Source organism: Hemiscyllium ocellatum, chromosome 18 (assembly GCF_020745735.1).
Source record: "Hemiscyllium ocellatum isolate sHemOce1 chromosome 18, sHemOce1.pat.X.cur, whole genome shotgun sequence".
NCBI lineage: Eukaryota > Metazoa > Chordata > Chondrichthyes > Orectolobiformes > Hemiscylliidae > Hemiscyllium > Hemiscyllium ocellatum.
In genome coordinates this window covers 22,499,023-22,521,147 of record NC_083418.1, presented here as the reverse complement: position 1 = coordinate 22,521,147, position 22,125 = coordinate 22,499,023, and the positions used below count along the sequence as shown (strand labels likewise).

Here is a 22,125-nt window from a genome sequence, read left to right as displayed (position 1 = left end):
ATTAATCTGCACCCACATCCACATTCCTCTTCCTAATTCATCCAAGTTTAAAGCAAATGTTGGAAATCCAAAATAAAATAGAAAATGCTGGAAACAATCAGCAAGTTAGGCAGTGGAGAAGTAACAGTGCTAATGCTCTGGGTAAGTTTCAGCAGAGTTGGGAAAAGTTGAAACATAAAACAAAAGGTGACAGAATTGGTAAAAGATCAGAAGGGAGGTTTTGTGTCAGATTGGAACTCAATAGATTTTAAATGGCAAAAGTTGGAGTTGCAAAGCCAAATTAAATGTTAATAGTACAAGTAAGGAAACAATAAGATGTCTTCCAATCCTTCACCCTCTGTATTCAACTGATTATTTTACCAACCCCCACCTACCAACTAACATAACTTTCTATTTTGTTAGCATTCTGAAGGCATAATTTCCTTGGCAATGTGTCCCACTACCTCAGTCAATAAACCCTTCCTTCCCATGACTTTGTGAAACACCATGATCACATATGCTCCAGTCAGAAAAACACCCTTTGCAATTACCCCCTGTCTTCTGTGACCAAGCCAAATTTGAATCCAACTTGCCGTGGATTCTGTGTGTCTTAATCTTCTGGACTAGCCTTCCATGAGGGACTTTGACAGGGGAACTAGTGATTTACTTATACTTCTTTCAATTTATAATACCTGCACATAATACAATCTGCTCTCTAACAAGAGGACCAAATACAGATTGGGTAGCCACTTTTCAGAACATTTTTATTCAGTCTAAATGAGGGACCCTTTGCTTCCATAGCTTGTTTTTTTTAGTCTGATGGAAAGGTGAAGTCTGACATTTTTGTCCTTGGACTGCTGTACTGTTCCAGTCAAGCTCAGTGTGATTTTGAGGAATAGCACCTGAATTTTCAGTTGGGACTTTTACTGCTTCTCAACATTTAACACTAAGTTATACAATTTCAGACCCCAACCTCTGCCTTTCTTTGTTTGCTAATGTTGTTTTTCCTATCTTAATTTTGTTTTCACTTTCGGTCAGCAACTGTTCATTATTCTGCAATTCCCATTTCCCCAGATGCATTTTTCCCCCTGACTTGTTCTATTACCACTCCCTTTGGTCTTGCACTACCCATCCTCTTTGAATTGTTTTGCTATCCTGTCTTTGCAACTGGTGAGGTGAAATTGAGGCCCAGACATGTGTGTGTGTGTGTAAATTTGAGAAGGTAAATAGGAATCAAACGATGATGTCATAGGAAAGTCATGGGTTGCTTGGTTCAAGTAACTGATAATGGGAAGAGTGTATGTTACTGACATTGAAAAAAGATGTCTTTCAAAGCCCTTAATTACCAATGCAATTTGTTCTTTATTGGTATCATCTTTATTCACTGGTTGTATTTAACCTGGAGATGTAGCATTTATGAATTATAAATTAAAATAATTAATTAAAATACAGTAAGATGGAAAGGCAGGTGATGTGCTGTGACTGAAGACTGTGGAAGATTCTGGATGCTGGTGTGATCCAGACAACAGTGCTGCAGTTATATATGAAGTTTGCTTCAGTCAGTGGGCTGGAAGCAGAGCTGAAGACACTGCAGCACATTGGAACAATGCAATGTTATCTGGACAATTCATTCCAAGAGATGATCGCACCCCTTAAGATAGAATCGGCCAATTTGGCCAGTGGTTAGGGGCAGGATGGAGCGACTGTGAGTGAGGCATGTAGTGGGACCCAGAGGGCAAGAGTGTAGGATCCACAACCTTTGCCAATTATTTAACAGGTTGAGGATTTTTCTCAATTTGTATGGATGAGTGTGAGGCTGCAGGGTTGGATTAAATAAACTGCCCATGGCACAATGGTCCAGGAAGCCATTCAGTAGGGCCAGAGCCAAGAAAAAAAGTGTGATGGTATTAGGGGACAATATAGTGAGAGAGATTGATGTTATTCTCTGTAGCAAAGATCTTGTGTCCAGACACCTGAGTTATCTGCTGCGTGCCAGGATTTGAGAGATTTCGTCTGGGCTGGGGAAGAATGTGTAGTGGGATTGGGAAGATCCAATAGTTGTCCATGTCACCAATGATTTGGATAGAACTGGGAAGGAGGTTCTGCTGAGAGAACACAAGATGCTAGGAGCTAATTAAAAATCAGGATCTCAAAGGTAATAATCTTTGGTGAGCCACTTACAAGTTGGCATAGGGCAAATAAGGTTAGAGAAACAAATGCATGGCTTACAGACTGGTTTGGGAAAAATGGGTTCCAGGTTGTGGGGCACTGGCTCCAATACAGTCAGTTCTATAATGTGATGGTTGCATTTTTGTGCAACCCTGCGTTATAGAAAAATCGCGCTTTAGAAACAGCGCTGAAAGTGTCAGTGCTGTAATTGCATTACAACCAACACACATTTTAAATTTCACTTTGTAGAAACAGCATCCCCGATTCATCAGTCGCATTACAGTGAATTCACGTTGATCAAATGCAAGTTATAACAGAACGACCTGTACTGAGTAAAGTGTTGGCTCTGGACTGTTGGAATGGTTTCCACATGAACCATGCGAGGACTGATGTTCTGGTGATCTGAATAGCTAGGTGTGTAGAGAGGGCTTTAATTAAACAAGGGAGACAAACTATGAATTATTAAGCTTTGGTAGATGTAACAAATCAAGGGACAGAGTCCAGGCTGGAATCAAGATAGTAATATGACAAATGAAGCTCAGAGAATGCTTGGAATAGATAGAATAAACTCAAGAATGTAATTACTGGATGTTCCAATGATAACAAAGACAACACTTTAGGCTCTGCATCTTTAGACATGTAGTGTTCATAACTAAAAGTAAATGAATTCATTGTGCATGTAGAAGAAATTAAATCTGATCTGATAACTAATATGGGGTATGACTACAGGATGACCGAAATTGTATCCTGAATATTGAGGGACAAATGACATTTGAGAAGAATAGGAAACAAGGTGAAGTGTAGGCATAGATAGTATAGATGGTGCAAGAGTGCAAAGAGAATAGTGGATAAGCCATGGCCTAATGAGGGAGGTTAGAGATACATCCAAAAACAGACACAAATTGGCAACAAAAGAAACAATAAACCTGAGGATTGGGAACAGTTTTTAGAAGTCAGCAAAGAATGACCAAAGAATGATTAAAAGCGGAAGATAGAGCTTGAGAGTGAGCTTGTTGAGATCACAAGAACTGACATCAGATGCTTCTATAGGTACGTAAAATGAAAAAGCTTGGTGAAAACTAATGTAGGTCCCTGACAGTCAGAAATGGTGGACTTTAAAATGGAGAGCAATGAAATGACTAACAAATTCACACTGCTTCTGGCTTCACAAAAGAGAACAAGATTAATGTACCAAGAATGATGAGCAACACGGGGTTTATTGCGAGGGAGGAACTGAAACAAATCTGTATCAGTAGAGAAATGGTGTACAAGAAATTGATAGGATTAAAGTCTGCCCAATCCATAGGGCCTAATGATCTACATCCCAAAGTACTTAGGGAAGTGGCTTTAGAGATAATGGTTGCATTGGTGGTCATCTTCCAAATTTCTTTCGACTCTGCAATAGTTTCTACAGATTAGAAGACAGCTCATGTAAGCCCATTTTTTAAAAAGGGAGGTAGAGAGAAAACAGAGAATTATAGACCATGGAGTCTAACGTCAGTAATATAGAAGATTCGAGAGTCCATCAAGGATTTTAAAACAGAGCACTTAAATAGTGGTAGAGTCAAACATGGGGTAGATTTGCAAAAGGGAAATTGTGCTTAACTAATCTACTAGAATTCTTTTGAGTTTGTAACTGGTAGAGTTGAACATGGAGAGCTAGTGTACATCATTTAACTTGGATTTTCAGAAAGTTTTTGACAGTGTTCTACATAAGAAATTAGTGGTAAAATTGAAGTTCATGGGATTGGGGTAGTAACTTGAAATGAATAGCAGACAGAAAACAAAGCAGGAATAAATGGGTTTTTCTCTGAATGGCAGGTAGTGATTAGTGGGGTACCCAGGGATTATAACTAGGACCCCAATGTATAGTAATGATTCAGATGAAGGAACTAATTATAACATCTCAAAATTTGCTTCCACTCACATTTGATTTATATGTGCGCTGAGAGTAGGATGCAGAGATGTTACATTGTGACTTGGACAGGCTAGACGAGTGGACAAATGATTGGAAGATGCAGTATATTTAGGTAACAAAACAGGAAGACAGATCATTATTATTTGAAGGGTTGTAAATTGAGAAAGAGGAACATTCAAGAAGTCCTGGGTCTCCTTGTGCACCAGTTGCTTGAAAGTAAGCACAAAGTTGTAGCAGGCAGTAAAAAAGGCAAACTGTACGTTCGCCTTCATAGTGAGAGAATTTCCTTGTTAGGACAAGGATGTCTTGCTGCAATTATACAGGTCATTTGTGAGGCCACACCTGGAATATTGTGTATCGTTTGATCTCATCTGTGGAAGGATGCTCTGACTATGGAGGGACTACTTTATGAAATTGTTTCCTGGGGTGGCAGGACAGGTGTATGAGGAGAGATTGAGTCAGTTAGGATTGTATTCACTGCAGTTTAGAAGAATGAAGAGGATCTGCTAGAAATCTATAACATTCCAACAGCATTAGATAGTTTAGAATAGAATAGCATATCCTTCATTGTCATGTGTACTCAAGTACAGACGTACAGTGAAAAGTTTACAATGTTGACACTTAGGGCACCATCTTAGGCACAAAGCATCTGGGTACAAATCTTAGAGACAAAAAGAGGAATAAAAATAAAAGTGGTTGAATTACTTTACAGGGATTCATAGTGTAAGTTAGGAATATGACATAGTAAAAAGGATAGACATATCAGTCATATAAACATTACCTTGCAGTGGTTAAGTGTAGGGGCTTGTGCATGTGGTCTGACTGCCCACGCAAGACCCCAGTCCAACAACCATCCTCCTCCTCTTCTCCCCTGCCCCCCCCCCCCCCCCCCCCCCCCACCCCAACCCTCAGCTGTTCCAAGGTAAGTTTTTTTTCCCCAGGACTCGCCTCTCTGTGCTGGCTTCTGCTTCGGGAGTCACTTCCCCACGCCAGTGCAGAAAGGATGTCCCTAGTGGTGGGTTAGTCCAAGGAGAAGGACTGAGATGAGAAATGTCTACACCCAAGAAGTGGTCAGCCTGTAGAATTCACTACCGCAACGTGGTTGAGGTCAAAATATTATTATGTTTTCAAAGAGATAGAGCTTTTTCTAAGATTAGAATGTAGCTGGAAAAGCACAGCAGGTCAGGCAACATCTTGGGAGTAGAAAAGTTGACATTTTGGGCAAAAGCTCTATTAGTTGCTGCCAAAAGAGCCTTGGTGAATTTCTGCATTGTATCTTCTAGATTGTACACACTGTCGCTACTGAGGTTGATGGTGGAGGGAGTGGATGTTTGTGAATATGGTGCCAGTCAAGCAGGCTGCTTTGATATTTGATCTTCAGTGAGCTCCTGACCTCACTTCCTTGCCATCAGAAAGACTGCCAGTTTCTATCTTTAAATCACCTAACTCTACCCCATCTCAGCTTATCTGTAAATTTTCAAGTACTTTATAACTATATCTTTCAGAGTTGATGATTCCATAGCATTTAAATCATGCCTCCTACCTTCAGCTCTATAACCTTGTCTCCAATCGATTGCCTTTGTTTTAGCTTGCACCTTTTCTTTCACATGATCACCTCAGCCCATTGAACTGCACTGGCTTCTGATTAAGTAATATTTGATTTTAAAATTTATGCACAGGCTTTGAACATCTTCCTGCTTTGACCATTGTATCAACACTCTCCTCAAGCCCCACAGTTCTGAGATATCTGCACTCCTGTAATGCAACACATTTGACATCTATGCATAATCAGAGCTGTGAATACTTTTATGGCATACCACGGTGTTGTTTTTGTACTATGGTCTTGTGATTAATTTTAAATACAGAACTCTGAAAATAAACTGGACCCATTTTTAAAAAAAAACTCCATCCAAGGACACTTCCCTCTAATATAAATCATGTTCGCAGTAACTGGGTATGTATAGATGATATTTCATAAACTAACTTGTAAAATAACTTGTAAAACAAATTCTGTAAAGCCTAGAGAAAACAGTACAATATTTCTGTAATAAAGAAATTTTAGGATTTCCTGAACTCCTTTGCATTGTGCTGGCAAGAGGATGTATTGGAATTTTTGTTTTCGTGGCTAGATTAGCTAAGCAATTGGTTTAATGTTTTGGGCTCATATTCTGAGACTCTTTAGTTATGTGCCCTTCATGAAAGATGCACACACGTCTTGTTGAGGAGGTGGGTACATTGATTTAAACAGGCCGGAGTACACCGGAGCAGTTTGGAATTAAGCTCTGAAAGAAATGCTCCATGGGTAGTTCACCTCCATAAATTTGGGTGCAGGGTGCACCTTTGTATGGCTGACAGACTTTGCATTGTGTGAATGGGGACTGGTAAAGAAGAGTTTCCTCCAAAGTACTGGGAATCGAGAAAATCTGAAATTTAAAAGAAACTGATTGAAATTCTCAGCAGGTCTGGCAGCAACTTTGTAGAGAAAAAGAGAGTTAATGTTTCAAGTTGATCATCCAATTTGAAATATTTAACAGTCATGCTTTTTCCAGAATGAGGCTTTTAACATCATCAACAATTACATGTCAGCTATGTGGTGTTCCTAGGCCCCCTTCAGTGCCTTTTTTGTCTGATCTGTTGACATGGAAGTGAACATTATGGAGAGAATAGAAGTTTTTACATAGAGTTCTTTTAAAAATATGGTGGTCAAGTTCTAATGGGTCATGATGAATATTCTGGTTGGCTGAATTCAAATTTTAAGTGAAGTGCAAACTGTTGGCAAGATTTTATCTAACTCCGGGACTGATGTTATGCATGTTAGCTCACGAATGTACTCCATGGATGTATGTATGTTTTTCTAATTTTCCAGTTTAGGAAACTGCATTCAGGTGATCTTCAGAGTGACTCAAGATTCCATGTTAACAGAATTAGTTGTAATAAATGGTTTACAGTGACTTTATAAGTTAGAATGAGGATTGTCAGAGAAAGGGATTCTTGAGGAGATCTGGTTTTTAGCCATGGAGTCTGTTTGCAGAGATGTTGTTACAAATTCTGCTCACGCACAAGATACTTTGCAGTTAACCGTGTCTTGATGTGGCGTACGATATGCAATTTGTATAGATTTTAGCAATTTAGTTTGTTTTATTGAAAAATGTTTGTATGTTTGAAGATGTTTAACTTGTAAGTGTTGCTGTAGGCCTGGTTTATTTTAAATAAACAGTATGAGAGAGAATGAGTGTTCTTTGGAGGCTAATGGGATTTTGTTTATATTGGGAGACTCTTGACCAGCACAGAGTAAATAGTGTAGTGCATTAGACTTCAGTTAGGAGTTGGGGGAACACTTTTTAGTTCCATTTGGCAGGTTTCAGAGGTGTCTTTGCTGAAGTTGGATGTGCAAGATAATTACTCGAAAGAAGGAAGATAGTTTAGAACTATTATGAAATAGATGACCTTTTTGTAATGGGTTTAGTTTTACAGTAACTGCAAAAGTTATTTACTGTGTATTTCAAAACCTTTTAAACTTGTTTTATATGGTTAATTCTATATTTTTCTTTTATTTTGTACAGTGAACGTTTGTTTTATTGTTCAAACAGAACGTGCAGTCTTTCTTGATTGTGTTATAGTGATAGGCCACCTTGATAAGAACAGCAAAGAACAAATTATGAACTGTCAAGCCAGATTTCAGTTTGGGATTTGACTTGTCTGGTGATAATATCAGTTGGGATCATAACTGGTGATCTCCTTTCTTCAGTATTCTTCCTATTCTTTCATTTCTCCTAACAAGATAATAGGAAGTAGATTAATTTGAAGAGAGTATTTGGTTTGTGATTGAGGATTTTTGAAGAGAGAAGACATTTTGTATTCTGCAGATTTATGTATTGTTTTCTTTCCCTCCTCCTAGAATGATGATGATGGCGAAGTTCCATTGGATAATGTTGACACAGCGCAATATCGTCAGCGATCATTCCTCCAATCACAGCCTGTCCGTAGAACTCCACTGCTTCACAACTTTTTACATATGTTGTCCTCTCGGTCATCTGGTACAACAACAGGAGATCAGAGCCAGAGTGATGAGAGCACCTTGCCAGCAGGTGAAAGTGGTAGGACTTCAGTGTATGCTGTGCTTCGTGACCGCTTCAGCTACCCTGTTCAGGAGTGTGTTCACCACATGGGATTGGTTTGTTTTTGTAGCCGTTGTTCTGCCCTGAGGACATCATCATCCTCTTCTGTATCTGGTGAAGACAGTACTGCTTCTACATCCTCTGCAGCCACCACCTCAACATCTGCACGGACTGAGCCTCGTATTCCTCCAGAAAGGCCCTCCTCTCAACCTGACCCTCGTATTCCTGACCGCCCATCTGCATTCAGTACTGTAAACTATGAGACCTCTGGCAACTCTCTCCGAAATTTATCTGCAGCCACTAGCAGGAGGGGCTTATTAGGTCACACAGCATACCATTCAGCGGGACTGCAACAATCTAACACCACCCCAGGGTATAGGGAACAGAATTCAAGGTTAAGTGGTTCTGATTGGACAAGGACAATGCTGAACATATCTCCAAGGTCAGAGTTGGAAAGCATGCCACCCCCGAGAACTAGTGCATCATCCGTGAGCTTGCTTTCAGTGCTGAGACAGCAGGAGACAAACGCTCAACCTGTTTACACATTAGCCTCTGAGGGGAGCAATGTCTTGAGTTCCGGCACAAGCAGTAGTGGTAACACTGGTGTCAACAGCAGCACAGGGGAAGAGAGATCGAACAGCCAGCCGTCTGTCAGAAATGTGCTCCAGTGCAACCTGAACCGCTATTTCATGGAGATGGACAACTTCCAGGATGTGGATCAGCGAGTTGGTGGCGAGTCCAATCAATCCCAACAGGTGCAGGAGATCCTAAACAACAACATAGAACCTAATAGGGCTGGGCCATCACAACAAAACAGTGAGAACACTTCCAATTCATCAGGTGGACATCTTAGCCGCTGCAGAGCCTGCCATAACCTTTTGACTTTTAACCATGACACTCAGCGATGGGAGCGGACCACACAGCTTTTTTCATCCAATGAGAGCAGCTCTTGGCATGTGCCAAACAATTATGAACCACTAGGGCAGGGTAGCAGCCATTCACCAACCCCACCAAGTAGAGGGATCATGGGTAGGGCTCATGGATTGAGTGGCTCAGAAGGCAGATTTGCCCGCCACAGCTCTGGCCAACAAGGGGAACGTACAATGGGTCTAACATTTAACAATGAGACAGGACACTGGGAACGTGTGTATAGTCAACCAACATCAAACAGAATGTCGAATGTTTCACAAGAGGCCTTAAACCAAGAAATGCCTGAAGAAAACTCAGAAGAAAACTTGCTGAGAAGGTAATTGGTTTCAAAAATGTTTAAGCTAAAAATGATCAACTGTACAAATGTATACTAATGTAAAGGAAAATGAATTGACTACAGGAAGTTACACACAACCAAGTCATATTAATAGTATGCATATTTCACATTCACTTATGAGTATACGTGCATTAAGTATGTGATTGATATTAATAAGCTCTCTGTAACCTTGAAGTTATTGCATCCTGTTTAATGTTTAATTTGTTGATGCTTAGTTAAGTTATTTGCCAATACTAAATTGGGCTGAGTACAGGATGGCCCACATTTGAAATTGTCATCTTGACTTCAGTTGCAGCTGCAGAGTGCATTGGTCTGATAGCAATTGCATGGTTATGAATCGAGGCCTTGATTATGAATTAGTTGATGGATGGCAGCTGTCATACTGTGACATCTCGTGATTGCAGGGCTGGGTCATTCATTTCACTGCTCTGTCTTATTGAAAGCTCAAGACCTTTTGTGTTTATCACTGCTGGCTGACCAGCCATTGAGAAGTTATTGTGAAGTGCATTGATATTTAAAATTGCCTGCAATAAGAATAGAGCCTTATAGATATGAGGCACACAAAGGACTTTAATTATAGCAAATAAGGAATGTTTCTGTAGCAACCTTTTTGGGTGAAGATGTTTGAAGCTGTTAGTTTAGTTTGTTATCCTGTCTTATCTCTCTTGGGTGAACAGCATGTCAATAATCACACTGGAACTTCTATATACTGCAACAAAAGAATCAGAGAATTCTAACCTGAAACTTCCACATCACGAGCTTCCTGCGAGTGGCTGAAGTTCACAGCCGGTCATGCAGGATATTTGAAATTTCCTAACGTAACACTGCTTGTTTGCTAATTTTACACACCCGAGGGCATTTGAAGCCAATCATGCGGCTGGCACCCATTTAATGAGCATTCCTATTTTTCTCCCTTTTCTGCCTTGCAGGATAATATCTCTGCATAAACTACAGCGTTAACATTCCACGCTGCAGTACCTAATACAGTGACCTGAACGTTTACAAAGCTTAATAGCCGGTCTCTCTGTGAATCTGTTGATTTTGCATTTATGGGAGGGGTCAGGTGTCTGTCTGTCTCTCTCTCTCTCTCTCTCTCTCTCTCTCTCTTTAAATTCACAGCAAGCTTCTTAATTTGTCTTGTTTGCTTTAAATATATTAGTTTGATTCAATGATATGATGGAACACAAGTCGAGAATGCATAAGAGTGTTTTGTTACCTTATTGCTGACATGATCTGGATTTTAATTGTTTTATTCAGTTTATATTTTACTCATGAAAAAGGGGAGACTCTCGAGTCTAAAAATCCTGTGTAAATTCAGGTAAAGTCAGTTTGTAAAAAGTCTCACTTTATTTTGTACATCTCTGAACCAGTACAAAGCAAGCAGACTAATGAGACATGTGGTTGGTTTGTCTTTAACCTCACGTACCTGACCTTTCTTCACATCCTTTGATAACTTTATGCAACAAATTCTGACTGATGTTGAACTGATAACTTTTAATTGACTCAACATTATCAGTCTTTCAGGAAAAGTTCCAGATTTCCACTATACGGTGTGCAGAAAAAGTAAATTTCTGTTCAAGTCAGCTGGTGTGTTCTTAAAGCTTGTGTGCTTTGTTGTCCTGAGTTTGATCAGTACAGAATGAAATCTACTCTATCAAACCTATCATCATTTTTAAAAAGATTTTTCAATTGGGTCATGCCTAAACCTTGTGGGCGTAAGAACGCAAACTAAGTTTATCCAATCTATTATTTTAATGCTATAACTATCATTTTAATAAATATTGTACTTCCTCTGGAAAAAAACGTTACTTGAAGTAGATTGGTTGTGCTGGTAAAATGAAATGTAAATATAAGTATATATTACATGTATTAGCTTTGGAGGGTATTACTGAAATATATATCAGATGCTGGAGAAGTTAGCTTTATTCATTTATTTAATATTATTTTTGTCCCCTATCCCATGGTCCAGTCAATGGGCAGTAGTAGGGTTCAAGATTTCTCACTCTTCCTTCACTGACAGCCCTGATCAATTTTACGTTCTCCCTATCCCTACCCGAACATCTTTTTAATTCAAACAATTCGACAAAAAGCAAGGTTGCAACATAAACAAGGCTAAACATTGCACAGAGTAGATTCAGCCTTGTGGGTTAATTGGGATGATGCTGAGATTTTAGTTTTGATCCTGAACAAATTCTCAGTCAAATTCGTAGTAGCTTGTTCGCCAAGGGCTATTGACCAGTTTTATTTTGGAGGGAGAAAGTCTTTCTCCTCTCGTGTACCTTTAAGGCACATTTGCCAATTGTAATCAAATGAGATGGAAATATAAAATTTAATGCTAGTACTGTATATCAAGGAAATGAGCTAAATTGTGACAAATGGATTTCAATATAGGAAAATCTTAGTGAAATAACTCCATAGAGGCAGGTATCCCATCACTAAGTCAGCCTTTATTTACACATGAACAATTCTTGACTTCAGTACTGCCTCTTCAGAATCAGTTCTCAGTCTGTCAGTATCTCTGCCATGCCTATTTTTACCTGTCAGCCAGAACTCCCTGATTGGGGCTGTTAATCTTTTCTAATCAAGGAACTCCTATTCCATGAGCTCTATCTTGCTGATCTTGTAGTAATCACTACATTGCTCCCTCTCTGAGTCCAAGAACATACACATGGGGTCAGGTTCCTCTGACTCTGTATCTGATATGGATGACATGTAGTATATGGGGGCTCACCTCTTACGCTAGAAGCACCTCGCTAAAATCTCTCTCCCTCTTCTGTTAGCAAATTTGTTGAGGTGGCTACATCAATCATGTCTCTCTGATTCCGAGGACTCACCAGGATTTGGCAGGGGGGTGAACCCACTAGTTCTGACAGCTGTTCCAACTGTTTCGAAGGACAGGGCACGTTTTGCTCCCACATCTACGAATTCATGGCTTTCGTGTGGTCCTCATCTTTGTTCAGGATCGTTGCACCTATCTGAACTTTATCCGTCACTGATCCTGACCTCACGTTGACTATGCCTATTACCCATTTCCATGGTTCTTACACCAAACTTCATCCCCTGTAACAAATGGGTTCTCTCACTAGGTGGAGTCTTGCGTCCGGTATGTAACTCCAAATAAAGCGCAGAAGGCTGCACAGGGAAATGTGCATGTGGTTCATGAGATTTGTCTGTAGACTTCTTACAAGTTCTTTATTTGGCGTAACATCAACATTGCCATAGTTATGATTTTTCCCAAAGTGCAAAGACTCTTTTGAGTAAAAACCAAAAGAACTGCGAATGTTGTAAATCAGGAACAAAAACAAATGGAAAAGCTGAGAGATCTAGCAGCATTTGTGAAGAGGAATCGGCGATAATGTTTTGGGTATGGTAACCCGAGGAAGGATCACTGGACCCGAAGCACAGATTCTTTTGAGTCTTTACTTGTTCCAACCAAACTTTAACAATTGAGGTTTTGCAGCTGAAGCATGCTGAAGTCTGGGTTGTGTAATACAAATTCTGAGTATTTTACTGCAAGACGAACGAACACAAAAACTCTTGTGTCAGTATGTTCAAGAAAAACAGCTTGATGTGAAACTCATATTTGTTTTATGTGAAATTTATGGGAATGGGACATGGCAAAAGTGTGAGATTTCTTTCGCTAGGAATTATACCTTGGACATTCTGTTTATAGTCAGAGGGTTGTTAGAAGTTCAGCAACTTTGATCGTGAAATAATCCCAACATTTGCAATGGCACTGATTCAGCTTTGTATGACTGATTGATTGATTAAATTACAACTAATTTCAGAGTTCATCGGATATAAACGTCAAATGTCTTTTTAAAAAAAAATTAATAGACCCACATGACTGAATAATGTACCTATCAATGAAAATCTCCTCTACGCACTTGAGTGGGAGCTTCAAGTAAATTTGATCTCTAAAGTATTTTGAAGTAAACTATTATGAGTGTGCATGCAGTGGCCTAGATTCTCAAAAATGGCACAAGTGTGATCCTGAAGAAGGGCTTATGCCCGAAACATTGATTCTCCTGCTCCTCGGATGCTGCCTGGCCTGCTGTGTTTTTCCAGCACCACATTTTTCAACTCTGATCTCCAGCATCTGCAGTCCTCACTTTCTCCTTTTTCACAAGTGTAATCTTCCATTGCAATGCTTTATCTCTTGCAGTTTTAAATGTTTTTATACAATGCCTTTTTGTTGTCTACAATGTCACTTGTACAGATTATTTTGGTCTCCGGCACAGTGGCTCAGCGGTTAGCATTGTTGCCTCTCAACGCCATGGACCTGGGTTTGAATCTAACCTTGGATGACTGTGTGGAGTTTGCATACTCTCCCCACGTCTGCATGGGTATCCTCCAGGTGCTTCGGTTCTTCCCACAATCTAACAATTGTGTGTTTAGGTGAATTGGCAATGCTAAATTGCTTATAGTATTCAAGGATATGTTGGTTAAGTGCATTAGTCAGGGCCAAGTGTAGAGTAATAGGAGAGGGTAATGGGTGTGGGTAGGCTACTATTCAGAGGGCTGTTGTGGACTTGTTGGGCCAAATGGCCTGTTTCCAAACTGTAGAGATTCTAAGATTCTACTTAGATTATTTAGTTTTACTTTGCTTTTGTGATCAGTTCCATTTCTGTTCAGAGTTCAGTTTTCATTAGTCAAAACCACTCTCATTGTTTAAATCATGTTTACTTTAAGAAGATAAACCCAAAATGTAGGGCCCCTTCAAATTTCAGTTGTGTGTACATCATTGCTAGGATTAGCATTTTGTTCTCTCATAAAAGGAGGTCATCGACGTAGAGATGTACAGCATTGAAACAGACCCTTTGGTCCAACTCGTCCATGCCGACCAGATTTCCCAACCCAATCTAGTCCCACCTGCCAGTACCTGGCCCATATTCCTCCAAACCTTTCTTATTTATATACCCATCCAGATGCCTTTTCAATGTTGCAATTATGGTGAATATCTGGAAATAATTTATAGGCTACAATCTAATCCAGAAATCAAATTATCAAATGTAGAATGTATTTTATCTATGTGTACTTTTCTTGGGTTTTGTTGGGTGGGACCTGTCCCTGTCAATGGCATATGAGATGCCAGACGAGAGAACTAGAGCATTTGACCTGCCAAGAATCAAGGAGGTCATACTCCTGGAGTCTACTCTGCCATTCAGTTTCTCGCCTTCGACATTTAAACCATTGCTCTGAAGATGTTAGTTACGTTGGAATGATGTCTGTTCATTATCCACGAGATTTTAGTTTCAACACCTTTTGCACAGGAAATATTTTTGTTTTAGAAAGTGACAAACGCCAGAACTAAAGAATATTTTTAATCATGGGATGCCAGTTGGCACTTGGCTAGGTAGCTCAGAAACCTGTAGGCTTTGCGTTGCATCACTGAATGAAAAATTTGATACCCTTGATCAGATACCACCCTCTACCTCATTCCTAGATGTCCATTTATCCCTATACAAAGCATAACAATCACTCAAGTGAGCTACTGCTGCCTAATGTTTTCCATTCAAACCTTCATGTGTTGTCCCAACCCCATTCTGCACATTCCATTCGTCTCCAGGGCAATGCTGATGTTGGGGGCAATGCTGATGTTGGGTCCCTCGCTCTCATTCTCGAACTTGGTTCGGAATCTCATTTTATTCGATGCTTACGTTGGCTTCTCATCCAAAAAAAAAACTTTCACTCCTAAATTAAAGAATAAATAAGAATAATGTGATTTACATTTAACACTAGGCTTTCATATGATGGAAAAGCTATGTAATGGTGTGTCTAGTGTGGCTGTCCATTCAATGGCCCTCTGATGAGTCATGTGGAGAAATAAGGTACCGCCAAGAGCACATCTCATTGTGTAGGTTGATGGTCTATGACTTGTGATCACAATCACACTTTTGGTCATCCCTTACATTCCAGTTGCAGAGTGGTGGCTTGTGTGGATCCAGTTGAGTGCTGTCTTTGAATGAGGTTAACACTAAGTATCTCTGCTGCTGGTCATTGTTGTTGGTTCTTTAACACTGCATGCCTTCCATGATTCTGCCTGTTTGGTTGATACCTGCTATTGGCATATTGGTAGCTCTTTCCCAGAATGACTGCTGTGACCTTGAAGGCATTCTTAGTTTTTTTTTAAAAAAACTTTTATGTATGACTTTTTCGATCTCTTGAAGTGTAATGGTATTGTGATAAATGGTGGGTAGGGCAATGTGGGATAACACCAGAAGCCACTCAGAATGGTTTTAAGTACTTCTGACACCATTCTCATGGTATTGTTGAGCTACGTACTGTGATGTCTTTGTTGTGGTTGAGGAACCATAGGAAGAGCATTCTGTACCAGAGTAAACTGGAGACACTGTCAAAGTGTGCATGATGTATCAGTTTCAGTTTATTTTGTGTATCTGGTGTTGAATATATGGAGCTGGGTGCAGCCTGCTTTCATTTTAATTTTTTTTTGTCAGCCTCAGTTGCTATTTTCCAAATATCTGATGCGCAAGGATATCGATTTCTCACTGCATGATGCTATATTAGCTTTGGCTTCTGGCCTGTTTGTTTAGTCACATTGGTAGTTAATGTGTTGGGTGATTCAGTCACAACCAAACCTATATTCAGAGGATGCCGTCAGAAGCATAAATTGAACAGGCGTTGGTGGATAGAAATGAAGGTTGCCTTGATTTATCCTACTCAAAGAATGGAACTCCGTTCCTTTTGATCATTAATACCACAATTCATGTTAAAAGAAACTGTGTACAATGAGAAAGATATCTGCAATTTTGACTTTGAAACTTTGTTGAATAGCTCGGTAGTGATACCCAAATGTCTCAGTGTATTTATCCTCCAGTTCTCTTTACTCACCACTAGAAGGCACTTGCAAGCAATCCAGTCCTGAAATGTCAAGCTTCTGTTTTTTTTAATAAAGCTTCACAATGCAGTAGTTGTCCAGAATGGATAGGCTGCCATTGTCTGGTGTGGTGTCTAGCTGACACTTCAAACTACTGGCAATTGGTGCAAGCTGACAACTTTCAGCTAAAGAATAACATTTGGCTGAATGATTGACGTATTCCTTTAGCTTTTGAAGTTCTGAACGTGCAGCAAGTGAGTTAAGCATTGTTTACACACAATCTGTTTCTTAATCAGGTGGCGTAAACATTCTATGGCAGTATTTTGAAGGTGAACAGGAGCCAATATTTGGTCCCTAATTAAGAACAGGCTGTCAGTTTGTTATCATATTGCTCTCATAGGAGCTTGCTGTAGAGACAATAAAAACTGCAGATGCTGGAATCCAAGGTAGACAAGCAGGAGGCTGGAAGAGCACAGCAAGCCAGGCAGCATCAGGAGGTGGAGAAGTCAATGTTTTAGATGTAACCCTTCATGTTTCCTACATATACACAGTAACTACATTTCATATAGACAGTATTGGCTTTGAGGTGGTCATACAAATCATTCTGTTTTAAACTGCAAGTGCATTACATGGAAATGCATTTAAGACCAAAAGGAACTGCAATTTCCATTCATGAAATTGGCTAAATGTGTTTTCATTTTGGAATATGTATATTCTGTAACTATCTCCTAACTTATCCATGTGCAGTGAGCAGGAATAATGTGTGTTGCCTGCACCAATTTTCTGTATAAACTTTCTCCACATGGTGGTACTATTGAGTTGTGCATCATTGAGAAAGCAGCAATTATCTTTACAACTACATATTGAGGATTTTTTAAGATTAAATTTAAGTTTTTGAAATATGGGGAAATCCATTTCTGCTTGGAATTAGTTTTTGTCTTTTTAAAACAAGAAATTCAAAGGTAAATCTTTCCCCTAACTCTGCTTACAACCGCAACCCTCCTCCAACAAAGTGGCTCTTCTTTAAGTGAGCTTAAGCTGTGACTGGTGAGAGGCTGTTCATGTGACCAGTTAGACCTGCCTGTGTTCTCATTCAGTTTTCGTTTGTTTCTGTCAGATTGTATGTGTCCTTGGGCATAGAGTCTCCATTTCTCTGTGGCCTCTTCTGTTCCCTTCTATCTCCAAAGCCTTCGTGATATTAAGACCAATTGTAGTGCTCTGGATACTGACCTGCTTGAGATCAGGCACCCGACATTACCAAGCATTATATTTATCAGCTCAATAGTCTCCAGGCTCCTCCGTGTAATAGTTCGAGATTTTTATGGGATAATTTGGAAAGTACCAAGCTTGAGAAAGGATGAGATGAAAAATGCAAATCTGTCATTTTCAGATTAATTTAAACATTTGTGATTTGTTTCTTTTGTGAACTGTATAGATATATACAGTTTCATGTAGATGTAATCTTAATGGCCATTACTTATTTAAATATTTTCAGGGTGAAGTACAGCAATGGTTTTTGCATGGGACAGCATCTGAGTAATGATGATCACAGCATAATTAATTTTAAAGTTTTAAATTTAAGTGTTTTGAAAGGGGCAGGAATAATCAAAGGTGAAAAGATCCAAATTGAAGAGGAGCTACTTCAATAATTTTGGAAAAACAATCCAACATGGGCAGATTGAAAATGATGACTGGCCAAGCAAACAGCAATGAGTAATGGTGAATCTTCAAGATAGAGATGATCAGGTTTAAAAATCAAGTATTTTCCCATAAGGAGGAAAATTAAAGAATCCAAACAGAGACCTTTTCGGAAGACACAATAAAAATGCTTTATGAAGAATGTCAGATGCAGAATTCAGTTGAAAACTAAGCAGAATGAAGAAATGAACTGAAAAAGGCTTTTAAAAAAAAAGTCCTAAGGAAATAAATGAGGAGATTTACGGGTAACATGAAAGTGAATGCAAGAATATTTTACGATAGAATGGAAACGAATACCTTGAAGAATAGCAGAAAATGGGGGAGATACTAAATGAATATTTTGCATCAGTATAGAGATAGATGGTGACATCTTGCAAAATGTCCAGATTACAGAGGAGGAAGTGCTGGATGTCTTGAAACACATAAGTGGATAAATTCCCAGGACCTGATCAGGTATACCCTAGAACTATGTTGGAAGCTAGAGAAATGATTGCTAGGCCCCTTGATGAGATATTTGTGTCATCGATAGTCACAGGTGAGGTGCCAAAAGACTGGAGGTTGGCTAACTTGGTGCCACTGTTTAAGAAAGGTGGTAAGGACAAGCCAGGGTACTATAGACCAGTGAGCCTGACATTGGTGGTGGGCAAGTTGTTGGAGGGAACCCTGAGGGACAGGATGTACATGCATTTGGAAAGGCAAGGACTGATTAGGGATAGTCAACATGGTTTTGTGCAAGGGAAATCATGTCTCACAAACTTGCTTGAGTTTCTTGAGGAAGTAACAAAGAGGATTGATGAGGGCAGAGTGGTAAATGTGATCTGTATGGACTTGAGTAAGGTGTTCGACAAGGTTCCCCATGGGAGACTGATTAGCAAGGTTAGATCTCATGGAATACAGGGAGAACTAGCCATTTGGATACAGAAGTGGCTCAAAGGTAGAAGACCAGAAGGTGGTGATGGTGGAGGGTTGTTTTTCCGACTGGAGGCCTGTGACCAGTGGAGTGCCACAAGGATTGGTGCTGGGTCCTCTACTTTTTGTCATTTACATAGATGATTTGGATGCGAACATAAGAGGTATAGTTAGTGAGTTTGCAGATGACACCAACATTGGAGGTGCAATAGACAGTGAAGAGGATTACCTCAGATTGCATCAGGATCTTGACCAGATGGGCCAATGGGCTGAGAAGTGAAAGATGGAGTTTAATTCAGATAAATGCGAGGTGCTGCATTTTGGGAAGGCAAATCTTAGCAGGACTTATATATTTAATGGTAAGATCCGAGGGAGTGTTGCTGAACAGAGAGAGTGCAGGTTCATAGCTCCTTGAAAATGGAGTTGCAGGGAGATCGGATAGTGAAGAAGGCATTTGGTATGCTTTCCTTTATTAGTCAGAGTATTGAGTACAGGAGTTGGGAGGTCATGTTGCGGCTGTACAGGACATTGGTTAGGCTACTGTTTGAATATTGCATGCAATTCTGGTCTCCTTCCTATCAAAAAGATGTTGTGAAACTTGAAAGGGTTCAGAAAAGATTTACAAGGATGTTGCCAGGGTTGGAGGATTTGAGCTATGGAGAGAGGCTGAACAGGCTGGGGCTGTTTTCTCTGGAGTGTCGGAGGCTGAGGATTGACCTTATAGAGATTTACAAAATTATGAGGGGCATGGATAGGATAAATAGGCAAAGTCTTTTCCCTGGGGTCTAGGGGTCCAGAACTAGAGGGCATAGGTTTAGAGTGAGAGGGGAAAGATATAAAAGAGACCAAAGTGGCAACTTTTTCACGCAGAGGGTGGTACGTGTGTGGAATGAGCTGCCAGAGGAAGTGGTGGAGGCTGGTACAATTGCAACATTTAAGAGGCATTTGGGTAGGTACATGAACAGAAAGGATTTGGAGGGATATAGACCCAGGTGCTGGCTGGTGTGACTAATTGGGTTGGGATATCTGGTCAGCATGGACGGGTTGGACTGAGGTAAATTACTGGCAAAAATCGGAAATCTTGTTGAGAGTGAGGATGTAAATGAGATGCTTAGGTACTTCTATATTTCTTCACAGTTGAGAAGGATGAAGTTGATGTTGCAGTCGAGATGGGAACTGTTGCATTTAGATCACTTTCCAAATGACTTTTTAGCCTGTTTAGAAAACGTTACCTTCACAGCATAAATCCACATATAGCTGCATCTACTTTGAAATCCAAATCCGAGCATTGATCTTTTGTCTCAGGTGATACCAGACTTGACCAATTTTGACACTGTGGTCCTTTTTATCCAGGTCCAGGTCATTTATGTTGACAATGAAAGCATTAGTGTTAATATTAACCTTGTCAGAAACCCCATCCCAACTACAAATTTTTCTCCCAGTAGAAAAACATCTGCTTTTCACTAGATGCATGAGGCTAATTGGTATGTGATTACTTGGCTTATGGCCTGCCTCTTTCTGCGAAGGGGTGTGTAACATCTGCAATGAAGTGGGAATAGATAAAATGTTCTTACTACTGGATTTATGAAGAACAGCAGGAGAAGATAATGGAGATGGCATTCCTTAAAGTTAACATGCTGTCTTGTTCTGCATCATGTTTTGCTGAGGGAAATATGTTGAGAAATCAGAAGGTCTGACCACAATTTTTCAATTCTCCAGCATCATGGGAGTGCTGCCAGAGCACTGGAGGATTGCAGATTGCCAGGAGAAAAATGTATAATGGGGGGGGGGGGGGGGAAGGTTTCTGTCACAGTTAATAGTAAGATTAAAACTAATGACTCTATGTGAAGAGTGTGACTTTTAACTTTTTCTGTGTTTTAATTTGTAAACTGAAATGGGAAAAGAAATGTTTTAAAAAATTAAAGATTGCAGAAGGATTACCACAGGCTTTTGAAAGTGTGTAACCTGATACTCATTGTAGGTACTGTTCACACAGCTACTTTTTCATGAAATAGAAGTTGCAAAGTCATCGTCATCTCCCAAGTGTTGGAAACAGGCCATTCAATGCAATAAGTGTACACTGACTCTGTGAAGAGCATCCCATCCAGACTTATTCCCCTACCCTATCCCTGTAATCCTGCATTTCTCATAGCTAATCCAACTAACCTACACATCACTGGATACTACACGGCAATTTAGCGTGGCCAATCCCCCTAAGCTGCACATCTTAGGACTGTGGGAGAAAACCAGAGCACCCGGAGGAAACCCATGTGGACACTGGGAGAATGTGCAAAATCCATATAGACAGTCTCCCAAGGCTGGAATTGAACTTTGTGCTGTGAGGCAGCAGTGCGAGCCACCGTGCCACCCAGTAATAGGTGCATATGTGCTGAAGCCAAAGGTGATTGCACAAGTAGCTGATTGGTTTGTGGACTAGTGACCAGTTATTGATGAGGAAGGCCTTCCATCTGCCTACAATTATCTGATTGGTTCTTGGGTAAGACGTTTGAGTGGAGAAGGAACCCAAGGCACTACACGTGTAGTGCCTCCCACCCTCCCTCCTCCTCTAGCCTAAATAAAAGTACTCAGTCAGCTGAACAGGTAAGATACTTAGTGTTCTTATTTTGGAGACTAAGTGAAGAGTTATGGCAGCGCAGGCAGTGGAATGTTCCTCCTGCAGGATGCTTGAGGTAGGGGTGACCACTGATGCTTCTGCCGACTTCACCTGCAGGAAGTGCAGCCAGCTCCAGCTCCCCACAGACTGTGTTAGGGAACTGGAGCTGGAGTTGGATGAACTGAGGATTATTCGAGAGGCTGAGAGGGTGATAGATAGAAGCTACAGGGACATAGTTACGCCAGAGAACAGAGGTAGCTCGATAACAGTTAGAGGTGGGAAGGGGAGGAAGCAGGCAGTGCATGGATCCCTGTGGCCATTCCCCTCAACAAAAAGTATACCGCTTTGGATACTGTTGGGGGGGGGGGGAACGGCTTAGCAGGGGCAAGCTGCAGTGACCGGGTCTCTGGCACGAGGTCCGGCTCTGAGGCCCAGAAGGGAAAGGGGGAGAGGAGGAGAGCACGAGTTATAGGAGACTCTCTAGTTAGAGGGACAGACGGGCGGTTTTGTGGACATGGGCGAGACTCTCGGATGATTTGTTGCCTCCCGGGTGCCAGGGTCCGAGACATCTTCAGAATCTTTAAGGGGGAGGGTGTGCAGCCAGAAGTCATGGTG

The 22,125-nt window shown here is 40.5% G+C and overlaps 1 protein-coding gene across 4 annotated transcripts in view; it reads left to right on the top strand.

Moving 5' to 3' along the window:
- LOC132824364 (activating molecule in BECN1-regulated autophagy protein 1-like) overlaps nt 1–22,125 on the top strand; it is a 446,197-nt gene that overhangs the window by 42,761 nt on the left and 381,311 nt on the right. For all 4 annotated transcript variants that reach the window (XM_060838755.1, XM_060838754.1, XM_060838752.1 and 1 more), the window contains one exon: nt 7,965–9,430. In XM_060838755.1, coding sequence (XP_060694738.1) covers nt 7,965–9,430 — 1,466 coding nt within the window. The remainder of the gene's footprint in view (nt 1–7,964; nt 9,431–22,125) is intronic.